The sequence below is a fragment of the Struthio camelus genome, chromosome 5 (genome assembly GCF_040807025.1).
Source record: "Struthio camelus isolate bStrCam1 chromosome 5, bStrCam1.hap1, whole genome shotgun sequence".
NCBI classification, from domain to species: Eukaryota; Metazoa; Chordata; class Aves; order Struthioniformes; family Struthionidae; genus Struthio; species Struthio camelus.
The window spans coordinates 17898789-17912951 of record NC_090946.1 but is presented as its reverse complement, the minus strand read 5'-3'; the positions used below and the strand labels follow the sequence as shown (position 1 = coordinate 17912951).

Here is a 14163-nt window from a genome sequence, read left to right as displayed (position 1 = left end):
GGACGGGAAGGCCGTGTTGCCTGTCCCTGTCCCCATCCCTGGAGGCAGCGGGTGCCCAGGGGGCCAGCAGAGGTGGAGCCAAATGCAAAGCAGGTTGAAACCTCCTCGCAGGTCTGAGCCCAGCCAGGTGGAGGGAAGGTGTAAAATCTCCCATCTGAGTTTCAGGCAGGCTGAATGTAGCTGCGTGCTCACCTAGGACCAGAGAGCGTGCCTGGGATTTTGGGGAGGTCTGCCGGGCCAGAAGGTGACACCCAGCTTTGTGCCCTCCGTGCTGCCAGCCTGTGCAGGGCAGCGAGCGGCCGCGGCGCTGCGTCGGCGGGAGAGCAGTACCCTCTGCCGGGCGGCTCGGGGAGGGGGCCGGCGGCGGGGTGAAGCAGTGCCTTGCGGGGGGGGGGGGGGTGCGAGGCGCTGGCGCCGCGAGCAGATGGCAGGAAGGGTGACATCAGTGGCGCAATTGTCCAGCCCCATTATGCCTCCTGACAGGCCTGCCGCCTCCTCCCGCGTTTCCTGCCTCTGGGGCCAAGCTGGAGAGACAAAGGCGTCCAGGGAGCTGCGCTGCAGCCGTTGCAGCCGGGGCCGAGAGGGCAGGTCTGAAACCCCACCTTGGTGCGCTCCCTCCTCCTCCTTCCTTGCATTGGCATCCAAAGAGAGTTTGATCTGTGCATCCCGGCCTGGCTCTGCCCCAGGCAGGGATCGCTTTTTGCCCATCACCTTGATGGGTAGCAGGAGCAGGCACAGGTTAAAACAGAGCAAAGCTTGCAGGGACCCGGCCTGGCTCTCCTCTTGCATGGACACAAGCAAAGCGGATGGGAGTATTTGTGCCACCACGTGCTAATTTGCTTCTCCCTATGCTTGCACCCCTCTGAGCACACCGATGTTAAGGAAAGGTAGCAATTTCTATGCTGTCACCTTGGCGCGGGGAGCATTTCCACCCTCCTCCTCCGGTTAATAACTTTTCTGGACGCTCTGGTTTGGAGCAGTGCCATAGGTTAACTGCAGCTCCTGGCTTTCTTGGTGCAAGTCTTGGGAAAGGACTGTTTTGTGGGGAAGAAGAAATGGGGAAATTGAATAATTCCTTCCGCGTTGTCTTGAAATATGCCTGCGCTCAGCCCTAGACAACATGAGAAGCTCCTCAACCCCTTAGGCGTGTCATGTCCCCACCAGGCAGATGCGTCTCCCCAGGACCTGATGTGCCAGGACAGGGATCAGAGCTCCCTGGTAGGGGTGCTGGCCGGCCTGGGAAACTGCAGCAGCCATTCATTTTCCAGTTAGCTATAGTCTTCCTCTGCCCAAAAATGCTACCAGTGGTTGCCCTGCTTTGTTCTTATATTTCAACCCTTTTCTCAGTGATGAATAGAGCAATGCAAATCCTCGATGTCGTTTCAGGGGAAGAGGTTTGGGGAAGTCCCTGCTCAGTTTCTGCTTAGAGTTTTATTTTGATTTCTTGAGGGAAATGTGGAAGATTTCACTTCTTCAAAGTCTACCCTAGAAAGTCTTTCCACAGCTACACCTGCTGAAGCTCCTTCCTGAGCTGTAGCTACCCCTGGAGTAGCTGTAGCAGCGGTGTGAGGCATGACAGCGGTCTATTAGGACTGTAAGAAACACTTACTTATTTACTTTAGGATCGTGGTTCTGGAAGCAGCTGTTTTGCTTTAGGGAGAGCCAGGGCTCATTTTTGAGCTATGTGCCTGGCTGCTCTGTATGTTTATGGAAGTACTGTTATTTCAGTGGGGTGATTCACTGTATTTTGAAACAATATGTGACTGAGATGTCTGTAGTAATTTGGATAATAAGAACACCTAGCTCTTATCCTAGCCCAGATCACCTGTAGCGCTCCAAGTGCTTCACACAATAGACAAGTATCATTAAACCCACTTAGCAGCTGGGGAGGCTGCGATAGAAAGAGCAGGGACTCTCACTGTGCCACGCTGGGGCGAGCCAGCCAGCCCCATGCCAGTGCTATTCTCTCATCCCAGTCTGAGCCGCGTTGAACTACCGAGTGCTGAGGTCGAAACGGCCAGAAGAAAGTCATCTTCAGCTGGAGCCTGAGGATGAGAGGTGAGGGGGAGCAGTGGGGTTGGCATGAAGGTGCTTATCCCTGCTGGAGTATGGTTTGAGCTGTTGGATGGGCCCTGGTGGTCCCTGCTCCAGGTAGGATCCCTGCTTCTCCAGCAGAGCCACGGCCTGTGTTGCAGTGAGCTCCTGAAAGGCTTGGGGGGAAGCTGGTGAGCAGGCTGGCCTGATCCTGTCTTCTGATTTCCTGAGCCGGGGCTCTCAGTTGAATTCCCCGAGCAATGTGTCCACTGGTGAGATTGCATGTGTGCATTCTCTGCAACCAGACGGGGACATCCAGAGTGATGGAGCCAGCAGGTTCATGGCACATTACACTAGGGGCCATGCGCCAGAAAGCATGGGCCTTGCCCTGCAGAGCAGCTGCCCTCCCTGTGACCGCCCAGCCCCAAACCTGACAGTCCAGCTCCGTTAAAGTCAAGGCAACCGCAAGTGGTGGCCGAAGGGGAGCCTCCTGCGCTGGCCAGGGCATGATGTCAGGCACAAACCTGGGACACCTCCACTGGGTGGAGTGGGCGACCCAGTTCTGAAGCCCATGCGTGTGTTTGCAAGCTGATCTTAGTGCCCCACTAAAGCTCAACTTGCGGCCAAAAGGCTTGATGTGCCTTGGCCTCCCATCCCCTGGCAGCTGTGTGGAGGGACCCGTTCCGGCCATGCTTCCTGGAAGGGGGCGGCTGTGGGCTTGGTTCCTGCAACTCCCATGGGGTGGAGGCCATCGCAGTGGGCAGCACTCTCGGGACCGCAGGTCAGCAGCGGGAAGGGGAGTCACCACTGCTTTGCCTGATGCCTGCCCAGCCCAGGCTCCTTTCCTGGAGGTGGTGCTCTGCGGAGGGAGTCCTCTGTCTTCAGCCTTTCCCCTGTCAGGTAGAGGCACCAATCTGGCGTTGACCATCTCTTCAGCTTTAGCCTCCTCCTCTGCCCCTGCTCAGCTTTTCACCTCCATGTATTTAGCGGCAGAGATGGTCCTTTGCCTTCCCTGAGGACCAGGAGCATGTCAGGAACTGAGGAACCTGGTTAAACTTCTTTCCATCCGTGGGCAAGGGGCTCTACAAGCCCGTGGGGCTTCCTCGTGTGCCTCTGGCAAGCCATGTCTTTTCATTTTGAGCAGACCTCTCCCCTTAGACTGTTGTGCAGACCTTGCCCCAGCTGGGCCATGCGAGGCCAGCGCTTGTTTGGCATTTACATTGAGTGAAACCTTATAACTTTAATAAGATGTAAACCGTGTCACACGTATCTGCTGTTGCCCAGCAACCCTTCAGTAATGGCCAAAACAAAGCCTCCCCGGGTGGAAGGAACACTAAATCCTATTGTGGGATAATTCTACTCGGCCAGAGCTGTTATCTCCCCGGCTTGCCCCCTGCAGCCGTCCCGGCGGGCGCTCGTGCTGCCCGGCCGAGCCCCTGCTCCACGGCGGCTGACTTGCCTCCGTGCCGTGCCCTCTGGCAAGGGATAGCTCAGTAAGAGATGCTGGGGTCGATCCTTAGCTGATTTACACTGAGATGGCTTCCTTGGGTTAATGCAACTGCTTCTCAGCTGAAGAGTTTTGCCCATGTTTTGAACAGCGAGCCTTATAAAAATAGTACTGTGTATTATTATATGCGCAACAGATAATGAAAATGAGATTACCATAGATGACCACTAATTTTACCCAGGGCAGCGTAAGTAATTTGTGTTGTCTTATTGTAGAATTCCAGTGTCCTTTTTTCTTCCCCTCAGTCTGCCACTTTCTTTTTTCCCTTCTTTCTGCAGACTAGCGTGGTCAGTTTTGCTTTCCGGTTCCCAGTGCGGGCGATTCCTTTGAGAAGCGCCTCTTGCTGTTGCAGAGCTGCACACAAAGCTCTGGCAGTGATTTCTGACAGCGTGAGGCTGGCCCTCCACTGCAGTGAGGAGGCATGATGAGCTCAGCTAAATCAGTGCGCGCTGCGGTTTTATTTGGATGTAGCTCACGTTTCAAAGCAGGGAAGCACCTGCAACAGGGTGTCAAAGCAGTAGCACAGCCCAGCCTGGGGTCTGGCTGTGGACTTAGCAGCTGCTGCCTCACTGCTACCAGCAGCTGAGGTGACTTGGACTAAATCTACTTCAGGAAGATCGACTCTGTCTTTACACCTCTAACTGCCGTGTAGACCTTGCCAAGGGGTGATAAATTTGGAGCATTTCATTTGGGGCCACGTTAGTATCTACAGCAACCCCGAGTGAATCCACTCACGCAGTAAGACATTGCATGCAAGTGATATATCGAAAGGAGGAGGTATTTATAAATGCTTCCCAGTTCAAGGGGTCTCCTAAAGAGATTTCAGACCTCGGGGAGCTGGAAGTGCTGGTCGCTTTGGCCCCAGGGCACTCCCGCCCTGCTGCAATGAGGACTCAGCTCCCCATACTGCAGCTAGCCTGCAGGCTGAGGAAATCGGTTAGGAGTCAGGGAAGCGAGTCCTGGTGCTCTTCTGCCCTGGGTAATGCAGAGCCTCATAGAAAATGTTGGAGCAGTGGTATGACAGGCTGCTGCTGTCCAGGACCACGCTCTGGCGTTTGCACAGGGAGAAGGACAGGGCCAACACAGCAATACTTTGATTATGAAAGGGCCACACGAGTGTCCATTGGCGCTGCGCCGTGCGTATGGGAGTGAAGGTGCAGGGAGTGAGAGACATCAGACCGCAGATGTGGATCTAGGGCTCTCGGGGTGGCTGGTCTTGGCTCTCAGCCCCAGGGGTGTGCTGCGTGGGGGTAATGACAGCTGGCCGAGAAGCCAACTAGACCTGAGGAAGACAGAGGCAGGGACTTGGAGGGTCTAGCTGGCAGATGGGTACAGATGAGGACACCCTTGTTGTGTGGGATCTGCACCCAAGCTGCAAAACATCGGTGACGTACAGCAGATGGTTCCTAACCCCCAGTGCCGGGCAGTGGGTATTTGCAAGGCAACTTCAACACAAGCCCTAGCAGAGAACAGCAAACTTGTTACATGGGGTACAGGTCTTCCCTCCTTGCCCACTGCTAAGCTGTGACTGGGGACACAACGGAGACGGCTTTGCCGTCCCCTCTGGGCTGGACGCGGCTGGCTGATTTTGTACCATCTTTGCGCCACAGCTGCTGCCTCCTCCTCCCGTAGCATGATCGATGCGCCTTACCCTGAAGGGTGGGAGGCCGGGAGCTTGCAAGGCAGGCGTATGCCATCCATCAGACTATTCAGTGGATGCGCTGAGCCATGGCCCTGCAAGGATTTTTTTCTTCTTTTAATGCATTAACCTTCCGTTAGATGTAGACGCTGCTGGCTGTGCCTTGAGCTCTCTCATTGCAATCCACCCATGACCGGGCTTCATGAGACTTGACACTGCAGAGACATCTGCCTGGATCTGTGGTACACCCTGCAAACCGGCCTGCCCCGGAAATCCTGCAACACAGCAGGGTCTGGGTGCCCTTCATGACAGATGAAGTCATGTGAGAGCAGCCCAGGAGCTGTAGCCCCTCAAGCCCCTTCTCAGCAGTGGCTCCAGCCGGAGGACAAAGCCTGCGTTGGGAGCACCCCTGCCTTCAGAAGTCAGGCCCAAATACTTTAATATCAGCCAGCCAGGCTGGAGAGGAGCATTTTAGCGCAAAGGTTTGGTGGTGAGGAAATGGTGAAAGAGCACAGCTTATAGGATGGCTGAAGGACCGTCTGTGGGTACATGCGGGCTCGGACTGCCAAAGAGGGGGAGGACTTGGCTGCATGCAGGTGTCGCGAGGAGTTCTGGGATGCGGTTAAGTAATGGAAAAGCGAGGGTGGGCGTTGGGAAGGAGCTGTATTTTGGGTAGGATACTCCAAAGCAATCGCAGTTGGCATGGCTGCTCTGACTGGCGTTTGTGCTGAAAACCTCATTTATATCCGTGGAGCAGAGCGACAGCCTTGCTCTATGTGACGCTTTCTGGGCCGTGGCCTGGTGACCAGAGCCCGCTCGCGTGAGACGCTTGGAGCTAGACAGACGGCAGCCTGGCAAGAGGTGGCAGACACAGGGGTGGTGTGCGTTTCCCTGCTCCGGGTCCCTCTCCTCGCCCCATACCAGGAGCAGGAAAAGGGTAGCGAGTGTGTTCACTCTGTGTCCATCCCATGCTGGCTTTCTTTCCTGTTCCAGCTCCCTGGACAGGTCCTGGCATTCAACCTTCAAGAATCGTTTTCTCCAGCCGAGATCAGTCTCCTTGTCTGTTCAGCGCTGGGTATGTGCCCGCAACACCTGAACGGAGCCTTCTCCCCAGGGTGGACCAGCTGAGGAACCAGGGCTCCTGCTTGTTTGATGACTGCATTCTGCTTTGCTTTCCGTGGTGGCCGCCTGGGGCTGTCCTCCTTATGAGCCAGGCTGAAACAGCAGCTGTGGACAACAACATGCCATATGCGAATCCTCCGTTCTCTGCCCTTTCTCTGACACCCTGTTGTGGCCATTCCCTCTGCAGGTGGAGGCAGAAGAGCACCAGGACGTGGTGGTCTACGACCAGAGCACACGGGACGTGAACGGCTTGGCTGCCGACAGCTTCCTTTCCATCCTCCTGGGCAAGTTGGACAGCTGTTTCCACAGCGTCTCCATCCTCACAGGTAGGAGCAGGGAGAGCAGAGCTTTCTGCCTGCTGGCTGGGGTGGGAATACCTTTCTTCTTGAGGGCAAGAGATGGTGACTGGTGATGTTGCTTGGATCGGCAGCGTTGTAAGGCTCCTAGGAGGTGCGTGCCTACCTTGAGGTACGCTGCTCCCCTCCCTCCTTCCCAAATAGGGCTTTCCTCCTAGGCGCAAGGACACCAAGACAGGCAGGAAGGATGGGAACAGCCGGGGAGGGAGATGAACCCTGGAAAGTCGCTTGGCCACCCAGGTGAATTGCAGCAGGCTGTGGCATTTTCTGTAGTTGTTCAGGACTCGGTTACTCTTTCACTTGGCGGTTATGTGATTATTGTGGAGTTAAGATGGCTGTGGCCGTGCAGCACTGGCCAGGGCAGTCTTTCTGCGCTTGCACCTTCCAGCTCCTAGAGCTGGTCAACAACTGGCCACCAGTAGCGTCAAATAAGAGCCTTGCTGAGAGGTGGTTTTGGGGATGGGGTAATGCAGAGGGGAGGATGCGATGGAGCAATGGTTGCATGAATCCAGTTACCCTCTCTCCAAAAGCAGCCCTTCATTCCCCCATCCCTGCGCTGCTTAATATCTGATGAACGCACCAGGGGCTGGACTCCGTTCAAGAGCTCTGCTCTCCCTCTCTCTTATTAAACAGAGAGGGGAGGAAATCAGTGTGTTCATTGGGAAAGGGAAAGCGTGGGAAGGGCAGGGGCCGAGGGTTATCACTGGAACGAATCGGGGTCCTCCGGGGCTGGCATACCCCAGGAAGGCCACGTGCAGGAGGAGAGTGAGCACGCTGCTCTAATTATAGCCCTGCTGCAGAGCCAGCGCCGCTCTCCCAGCTCAGCGACAGCACGAGCAAAATCCAAGGCAGGCAATCGATGAATGAAACTCTCCGACGCAACAAAGAGGAGGATAAAGAGGTGGCAAGCTGCTGAAGGGAAAGTTAAAGCTCCCTGTAATTCCCAGTGGCTGGGAAGGCACAGCTCCTGCCTGGCTTGTTTCCCATCTCAGAGCTTGTGACCCTCCCATGCATCCCTAGATGAACGGGGCACGAGCAGCCGGCTCTGGCCCACGGAGGAGTGGCACACCTTGCCACGTGCGGCACTGCAGGCTAGATCAGCTCAGCCAGGCTCCTGGGCGTTGCCAGAAGCACGGAGATCAGGAGCAGCGAGGTAGAAGCAGCATTTCCCAGGCCTGTCCTTGTCCTGCTGTGATTTGATCCTGTTTTGGGGGTGAGAAGAAAGGTGCCAACCTCTGTGTCTTTTTTTTGTCGCACGGATGAAGTAAGTGACCAATCCCACAACCCCGCAGCAGTTTGGGCAGGGCAACAAAATCTGTGGGTAGCACAAGCAAGCGTAAACACGCAGCCTGACTTGTCTGTAGAGGTCAGCCCAGGAAGGCACCCCAGTGCCCCCATGGGCAGTGGCCGAAATGCCGGTGGCGGTACCCTGGCTCAGCAGCGTTTGCACCAGCATTTCTCCTGCGCTCGGCTGAGCTTCTTGGGTACTGAGGGCAAGATCAGCCTCTCACCCATTTGTACAGCGCCCAGCGCGCTGGTAGCCTTGCTCTCAGCTGGGATCAGTAGGTGCTATTGAAATAGCAACAAGAGCAGCTGGGTTGTGATGGGGACAACAGAGTAGAGCAATAAGGGAAATAAATCACCTAAGGGTGACAGTCTGAGGGTTTCAAAAACAAGCCAGGCCTGCATAAAATCATGGTAAAGATAATTAACCTGGCCTGGCTGAGGAGGGTGTGACAGGGTGACAGAACTGGCTAGTGAGCGGGAGGTGAGGCCACTCCTCAAGGCTGACGCTGCGAGCCTGCAACGGCAGCCGAGCGGCATGACAGCCTGCGGCCAGCGGCAGCTTGCGGGCATGCAGCTCCAAGGTCACGGTGGCATAAACAAGGGCACCGCTCGGCGCACGTTGCGTAACGAGGAGAAGGCAGATTTGGTCACAGCTAGGAAGGAACCTGCTTAGTCACTGGGATGGGTCAGGAAACAGCCTTCTCGATGTGAGCCCGGCACCCACCAGCAGCACTTCTGGTTTCCCAGGGTCAAGCAAGAGGAAGCTGCCGTGCGTTAGCTAGCTGGCAAAAATCACCCAAGTCTCCCTTCGGGAGCAGCCGGCAGCAGTGACAGGGCTCAGTGAGGTGGCCCTGAAAGCCCCGTTTCCAGCTGACTACTGCTTTCACACTGAGAAAACCGATGTGAGAGCTGGGAGGGGGACGTGCCTCCCCTCCGTTCACGAGCGTGGGGCTGGGCCAGGCTGCTGCCGTTGCCCTACCTGCTGATTTGGCACAGATGGAGCCGTGGGGGAGAGAGCTGAGAGGCAGCAACCCGCTGGAGCCTCCTCCGCTCTGGGAAAGCAATGGGAGGTTGGGAGGGACCCTTGTGTGACCTGAGCACAGAGCAGCTACCTGCTTTCCCTGCAGCCCCGTGCCAGGGAGGTGCTGGGCTGCCCGGGGAGCAGCAGGGCAAAGAAAGCCTGGACCTGAAGTAAGCCTCACGCTGACACACGTTGGTCTCTTGTGAGGGTGTTTCTGACTGCTTTATCTGGCCACCTTGCTCCGATGCTCGGGGCTGTGCACACATTGCTCTTGTCTTTCCTGGCTGCTCTTCTCCAGGCTTTAAACATCTTCTCCCTTCTTTAGTGCAGTCAGCACCTGCTGGGTGTGGGGTGTATTTGTGGTGTGACACAGACCCGTTCTGACCATCGGCGTCCCCGCCACCGAGCATGCGTGAGCAGGCATGCACCTGTGCGTGCACGCGCACATCCTCCACACTTGGCGCTGCCGTTTCCATCCTCTGCGTCTGTTCCGTTTAGCCAAGACTAAAGACTCCCGAGCAGGAGTATGTCTGTCTGTACTAGGTGCTAAGTGAAGTTTAAAACATCCTAATTAAAACCTGTTAACAGGTTTCTCAGCCCTTCCCTTCCTCCCTCCGTTTCCCCTGTCGAAAAGAAGTCCTTAAAGAGTTGCTGCAGCCAGAGCAGGAGGGAGCATGTTCCCAGAAGTGGCTGGTAATTGCCTTGCTGAGGTTTTGGCAAAGCCTGTTGCGCTCCTTTTGCTGCGGCGTCATGAGCCGCACACCCTGGAGCCTGCCGATTTGCTAATGGGAAACACAGGCCACTAATGTGTGGAAAAAAGGAACTGAAATGTAGAACACTGGGTCATGGCTGCTGAGTTTTATATGGAAATCATGACTCAAAAATACTGCTGAAAACATTTAGAGGGAGGCTGGGCACACTTTCTAACTCGCGCAGTTTCCTCCTTCCTGTAATGTGGGCAGCAGCCAGTTTATTGTAGACCCAGATTTGCAGCGCTTTGGGAGGTCTGAGGGGGATTTGCATGCAGGGCCTGATTCTGACTCCTTGCCAGAGTAAACCCAAGAGGTGCCCACTGGCAGGAGTGCTGCCTGCCCCTTGCCCGGCTGGTGCAGAAGACCACAGTGCTGGGGGTGGGCAGGCGGCTTGCTGGATTGCTAAGGCAGCCAGCATCCCGCAAAGACTTTGGGTCAAATTCTGGTCTCACCTGTGTCAGTCCAGAATCCCTCTACTGACTGCCGAGGAGAGACTGAGGAGCTGCATTAGTACAAGGAGATCGGAGGAGTACAAGGTGACCTTAGCTGTTTTTGTTCCTCCTGTTTGCACCTCATCCTGCCCAAACTACCTCCCTGTGCTCTTAGCTGCTCTCAGAAGAGGTGTCCAGGTCCTCCTGGGACGGGGAGCTGGTGGCCACAGTGGGGAGTTGAGCTCAGATCTGCATTCAGCTGCCACTTTGCTGCAGAAATCATGTGTGGCTTCAGACACATCATTTTCCTACACACCCGTGCTCCTCCTGGGAAATGGAGATAGCAGCCCTCCTCTTGGTAAAAAGGTACATCCCTGGCGGCGGGAGCCGAGGGGCGGCGGGTGCGGGTGCTGCCAGCCCCCGGCACAGCATCCTTCACTGAGGCGAAAAGGGCTTTTTCCAGGGGACTAACTAAGGGGGCTGCCTGCATTTTGGAGAGGGAGGACACTGTACAGGAGGATGACTTTCCAGATTTAAGAGTCTCAGTCGTCTCTGAAAGTCTGGCTGTGTGCAGTGTCTCAAGAGGGCACTGTAGGCACTGCAGCTCCTTCCCTGTGCTCGCAAGTGCTGCTCACCAAAGGCAGAAGGGCACCCACGAAGCCAGCACAGCGGCTTAGCTGAGCAATTGCAGACTTCTTCCCCTGGCAGTGAAGGAGGAATTCCCCATTGCCACCCTCCATCACCTGCCACCCTCCGAGGCAGCGGACTCGCCGCTCACCTTCAAAATATGGCTGCAAGGTCCACGGTCGAGGCTGTAATGCACATACACGGAAACGCTGGGAAGCCTGCTGACCTTAGCCAGGCTTTTCTTTCTGCTTTGCACAGTTTCTACTGCTCCTAGTCAAATGCAAGTAAATTAGGTATCTTACATACTAAAGAGCTGATCTCTGTCCCTAATATAGATGTATCTAGATGCCAGCAACCCAGAGCTAAAGGAATGGGCTCACCCTACCGAGCCGGTTCGTTCTTTGCTTTTAGAGCATAAGTAAACCTCTTGATACTACAGAAATCAAACTTACCTGTTTGGCTTCACTCCTTTTCTGCATTGCCTAAGAGCCTACCTAACCCGCTGCCCTTCCACAGAGAGCTGGGGGGTTCCCACTGTTAAAAGGGGCTGGGAACTCGGTCCCGAGAGTCCCCAGACCAGCACACCTGCCCTAACCAGGGCCACGTCTCCCCCGTGGATGGCCGCTGCTGCTCAAGTCAGGGTTTGTACCAATTGCAGGGACACGTTTGCCCCAAAAACAGGAGGTGTCCGGCTGCTCCAGGGGAGTCTACTCTTCACCAAAGGCAAATCTGTGGCCCCTCTCCCCTCCTCCCCAAGCCAGTCTGTCATTACAAGGGAAATAGGCTGCTAAACTCATTGCACTGATAGCCCTTTCCCATCCCCTAATGATGAAGATACAATCGAAAAAAAAAGAATCCGAAGAAGTCCCAAAACCTCCAGACCCATTCTGTGGTCCCCAGCTCTCATCAGCCTCGACATATGACTGGAATTTCCTCCGGGGTGATGCTTATGAAATGCGATGGCTATTGAAACTGCAGCAGCAGCAGCCGACACAGGGAGGAATTCCCCTCTCCCAGAAAGAAGATCTTTTGCTTTCCCAGTGAAGTCTAGTAGCTAGAGCAGGTATGGGGAGATGGGACAGGACCCAGGAGTCCCCACCAGGTTGCTTTGAGCAAATCACTTCTCTTTTTCCATGCCTTGGTGTCCCCATCTTGTATGAATTCGGTGCCTGGTGATTTTTGTTCATCTCCAGCCCACGTCATTCTTCAAATGAGTCTGCTGCCTGGAAACAGCTGGTAGAGGCTGATGGGCAAAGACAGACGAGCTGGGGGTGGCAAGATTGATGGCAGGGGCCCATCAAGGGTTAACACACCGCAAGCAATGATTCCAGCCGGGTTTGCAAGGAGGAATCTGAGTCAATTGTTCCCAGTCTTGGAAATCATCATCTACTCTTCTTTTTCCTTTTTTTTTCTTTTAATTGTGTAAGTATAAATAGTGCTGCTTGCTGCCCTCCATCCGTGGGAGCAGAAGGCCTGTTGATTTATATGGTTTTCCTGACATCACATGAAGTGGTGGAAAACTGAATGGAGCCAACATTTTTCCTGCATTACGTAATGCCCCCTCCCTCCCTCCCAGCCGAGCTTTGCTATTCCTGCAGGAGCCTGACTGTTCTTTAACCTTTGTTTATTTCAGCACAAACCCTTGCTTTTTTTTTCAGTTGTCTTTTTTCTTCCCTTCCCCCTTGCAAACTCCCGCTTTGTTTTTATTAACAGCCATTATCTGTTTATGAAGCAGCAGCAGTCTGGCTCCATCAGCCCCTGATGGCTCCTGCATGCAAGCTCTCGTATTGGAGACTGGCCAGAGCTGTAGTGTGGTGCTGAGCTGCTGGGTGCTGAGCTTCACCAGCTCCTCTCCCTGCATTTGTTCAGCTGCAGAGGATTTCAGGGAGATCTGGCTTGGTATTCGCTGTTTCAGTGGCAAGAAGTGGTAGCGGAGAGCTTAGGATGCTCCTCCAGATGATGTTCAAGCCCTCTGCAGAAGGTATGAGGGGAAGCACCCTTGGGGCACAGCAAACCCAAGCTCTTGAAGTTGTTCCAGATGGCTCAGCACAGCAAAGGAGGGCTCTTGCTTCTCACAAGGGCTGGTGTTACTCTTAGCTGGGGACCTGTGTGCTCCACGAGTCTCACATTCAGACAGGTTCAGTCTTAGACCTGAGACCCTGTGTAGCCTGAGGTTATATCCAGCCACTGGCATACACGCTGGTCCCAGTCCTTCGTGGAGCTGGACAAAACTCCCGTGAACCGCAATTTAAAGGCCAGGGAGGAAGGAGTGCTAGTACATGGTCTTGCTGGCTAGCGCCAAGGCTTTGGGGCAATGGTTGTCTCCCCAGCTCGCTTCCAGGAGAGAGGGTATGTGGAGGAACGTTAGAGTTGAGACCCTCCTTGCATGACAGGAGCTCTTTTCATTTTATTTTTGTGCACAGAGGGAGCTTTATCTTTGCAATATCGCACACCAACCTGAAACAGGCCCCTCGCTTGCTTTCTGAACTCAAGTCATGAGCTTTTCATCTGGCTCTGGTGTGTGTGTGAGATCATCTTCAGTCCCTCTTCACCCTCCCCCCTCTCCGTTTGTACCAATTCTTCAAGGAATGTTTAAATTTTCCAGTCCTGTTCTTTCTAAATTTGGACCGTCTGTTTACTCCCAGGATTCGGAAAGAATGTAACAATATCATCAGTGAGAAATCCCTCCCAGCCCTCCACTCTCCATCCTCCTCCCTCCAAGCTCCTCAGAAACTGCCTGGCCTTGACAGACTTGGCCAATGGCCCAGACCATATACAGCCCAACAGTGCCGCAGCGAGTCTGCATGTTCTGGAAGACCAACTGAGGTGTCACTCATCTCTTCATCCATCTCTCTCCCACCTCCTCTCCCTGCACTCCTTTCTTGCACATGCACTCATAAATACTCAGGGAGACATGAGCATGGTGTGCTGGTGGCCTTCAGGATGCGGCTCATGCCCATTTGACAAGTTGGGTGCCAGTGTTTGGGTTAGACCTCCAAAGGTCTTTCCATCTGGAGGAGGTTTGTTGAGGAAGAGGTGCCCTCCTTTCTAGTGGGATAAAAGAGCTTGTTGGCACCCTATTTTTTGCCAAATGAGTGTCAGCAAAGTAGTGGAGTCGGGAGAATCAGTGGATGCAATTTACTGGAAACGTCATCTGCCTTTTGATGAGGTCCCTTTGTCCTCCTAAGGGAGCTGCGAAGCCGTGAGGTGAGCTGTGGGGTGAGGTCTTCAGCAAGGACCTGGTGTGCATCAGGGAACTGTGGGAATTAAGGGCTTCTTTGCATTATCATCATCAAGGCCAACAGGCGACAGCAGCCACCGAGTTGTAACAATGTGACTGGCTTGATCTTGGGGGGGGGAGGGGGTTGTTGATCTCATTCGCAAGTC

General features: G+C 54.7%; 1 protein-coding gene across 2 annotated transcripts in view; it reads left to right on the top strand.

The window, feature by feature from the left end:
- DUSP8 (dual specificity phosphatase 8) overlaps nucleotides 1-14163 on the top strand; it is a 55158-nt gene that overhangs the window by 21432 nt on the left and 19563 nt on the right. For both annotated transcript variants that reach the window (XM_068944773.1, XM_068944774.1), the window contains exon 3: nucleotides 6490-6628. In XM_068944773.1, coding sequence (XP_068800874.1) covers nucleotides 6490-6628 — 139 coding nt within the window. The remainder of the gene's footprint in view (nucleotides 1-6489; nucleotides 6629-14163) is intronic.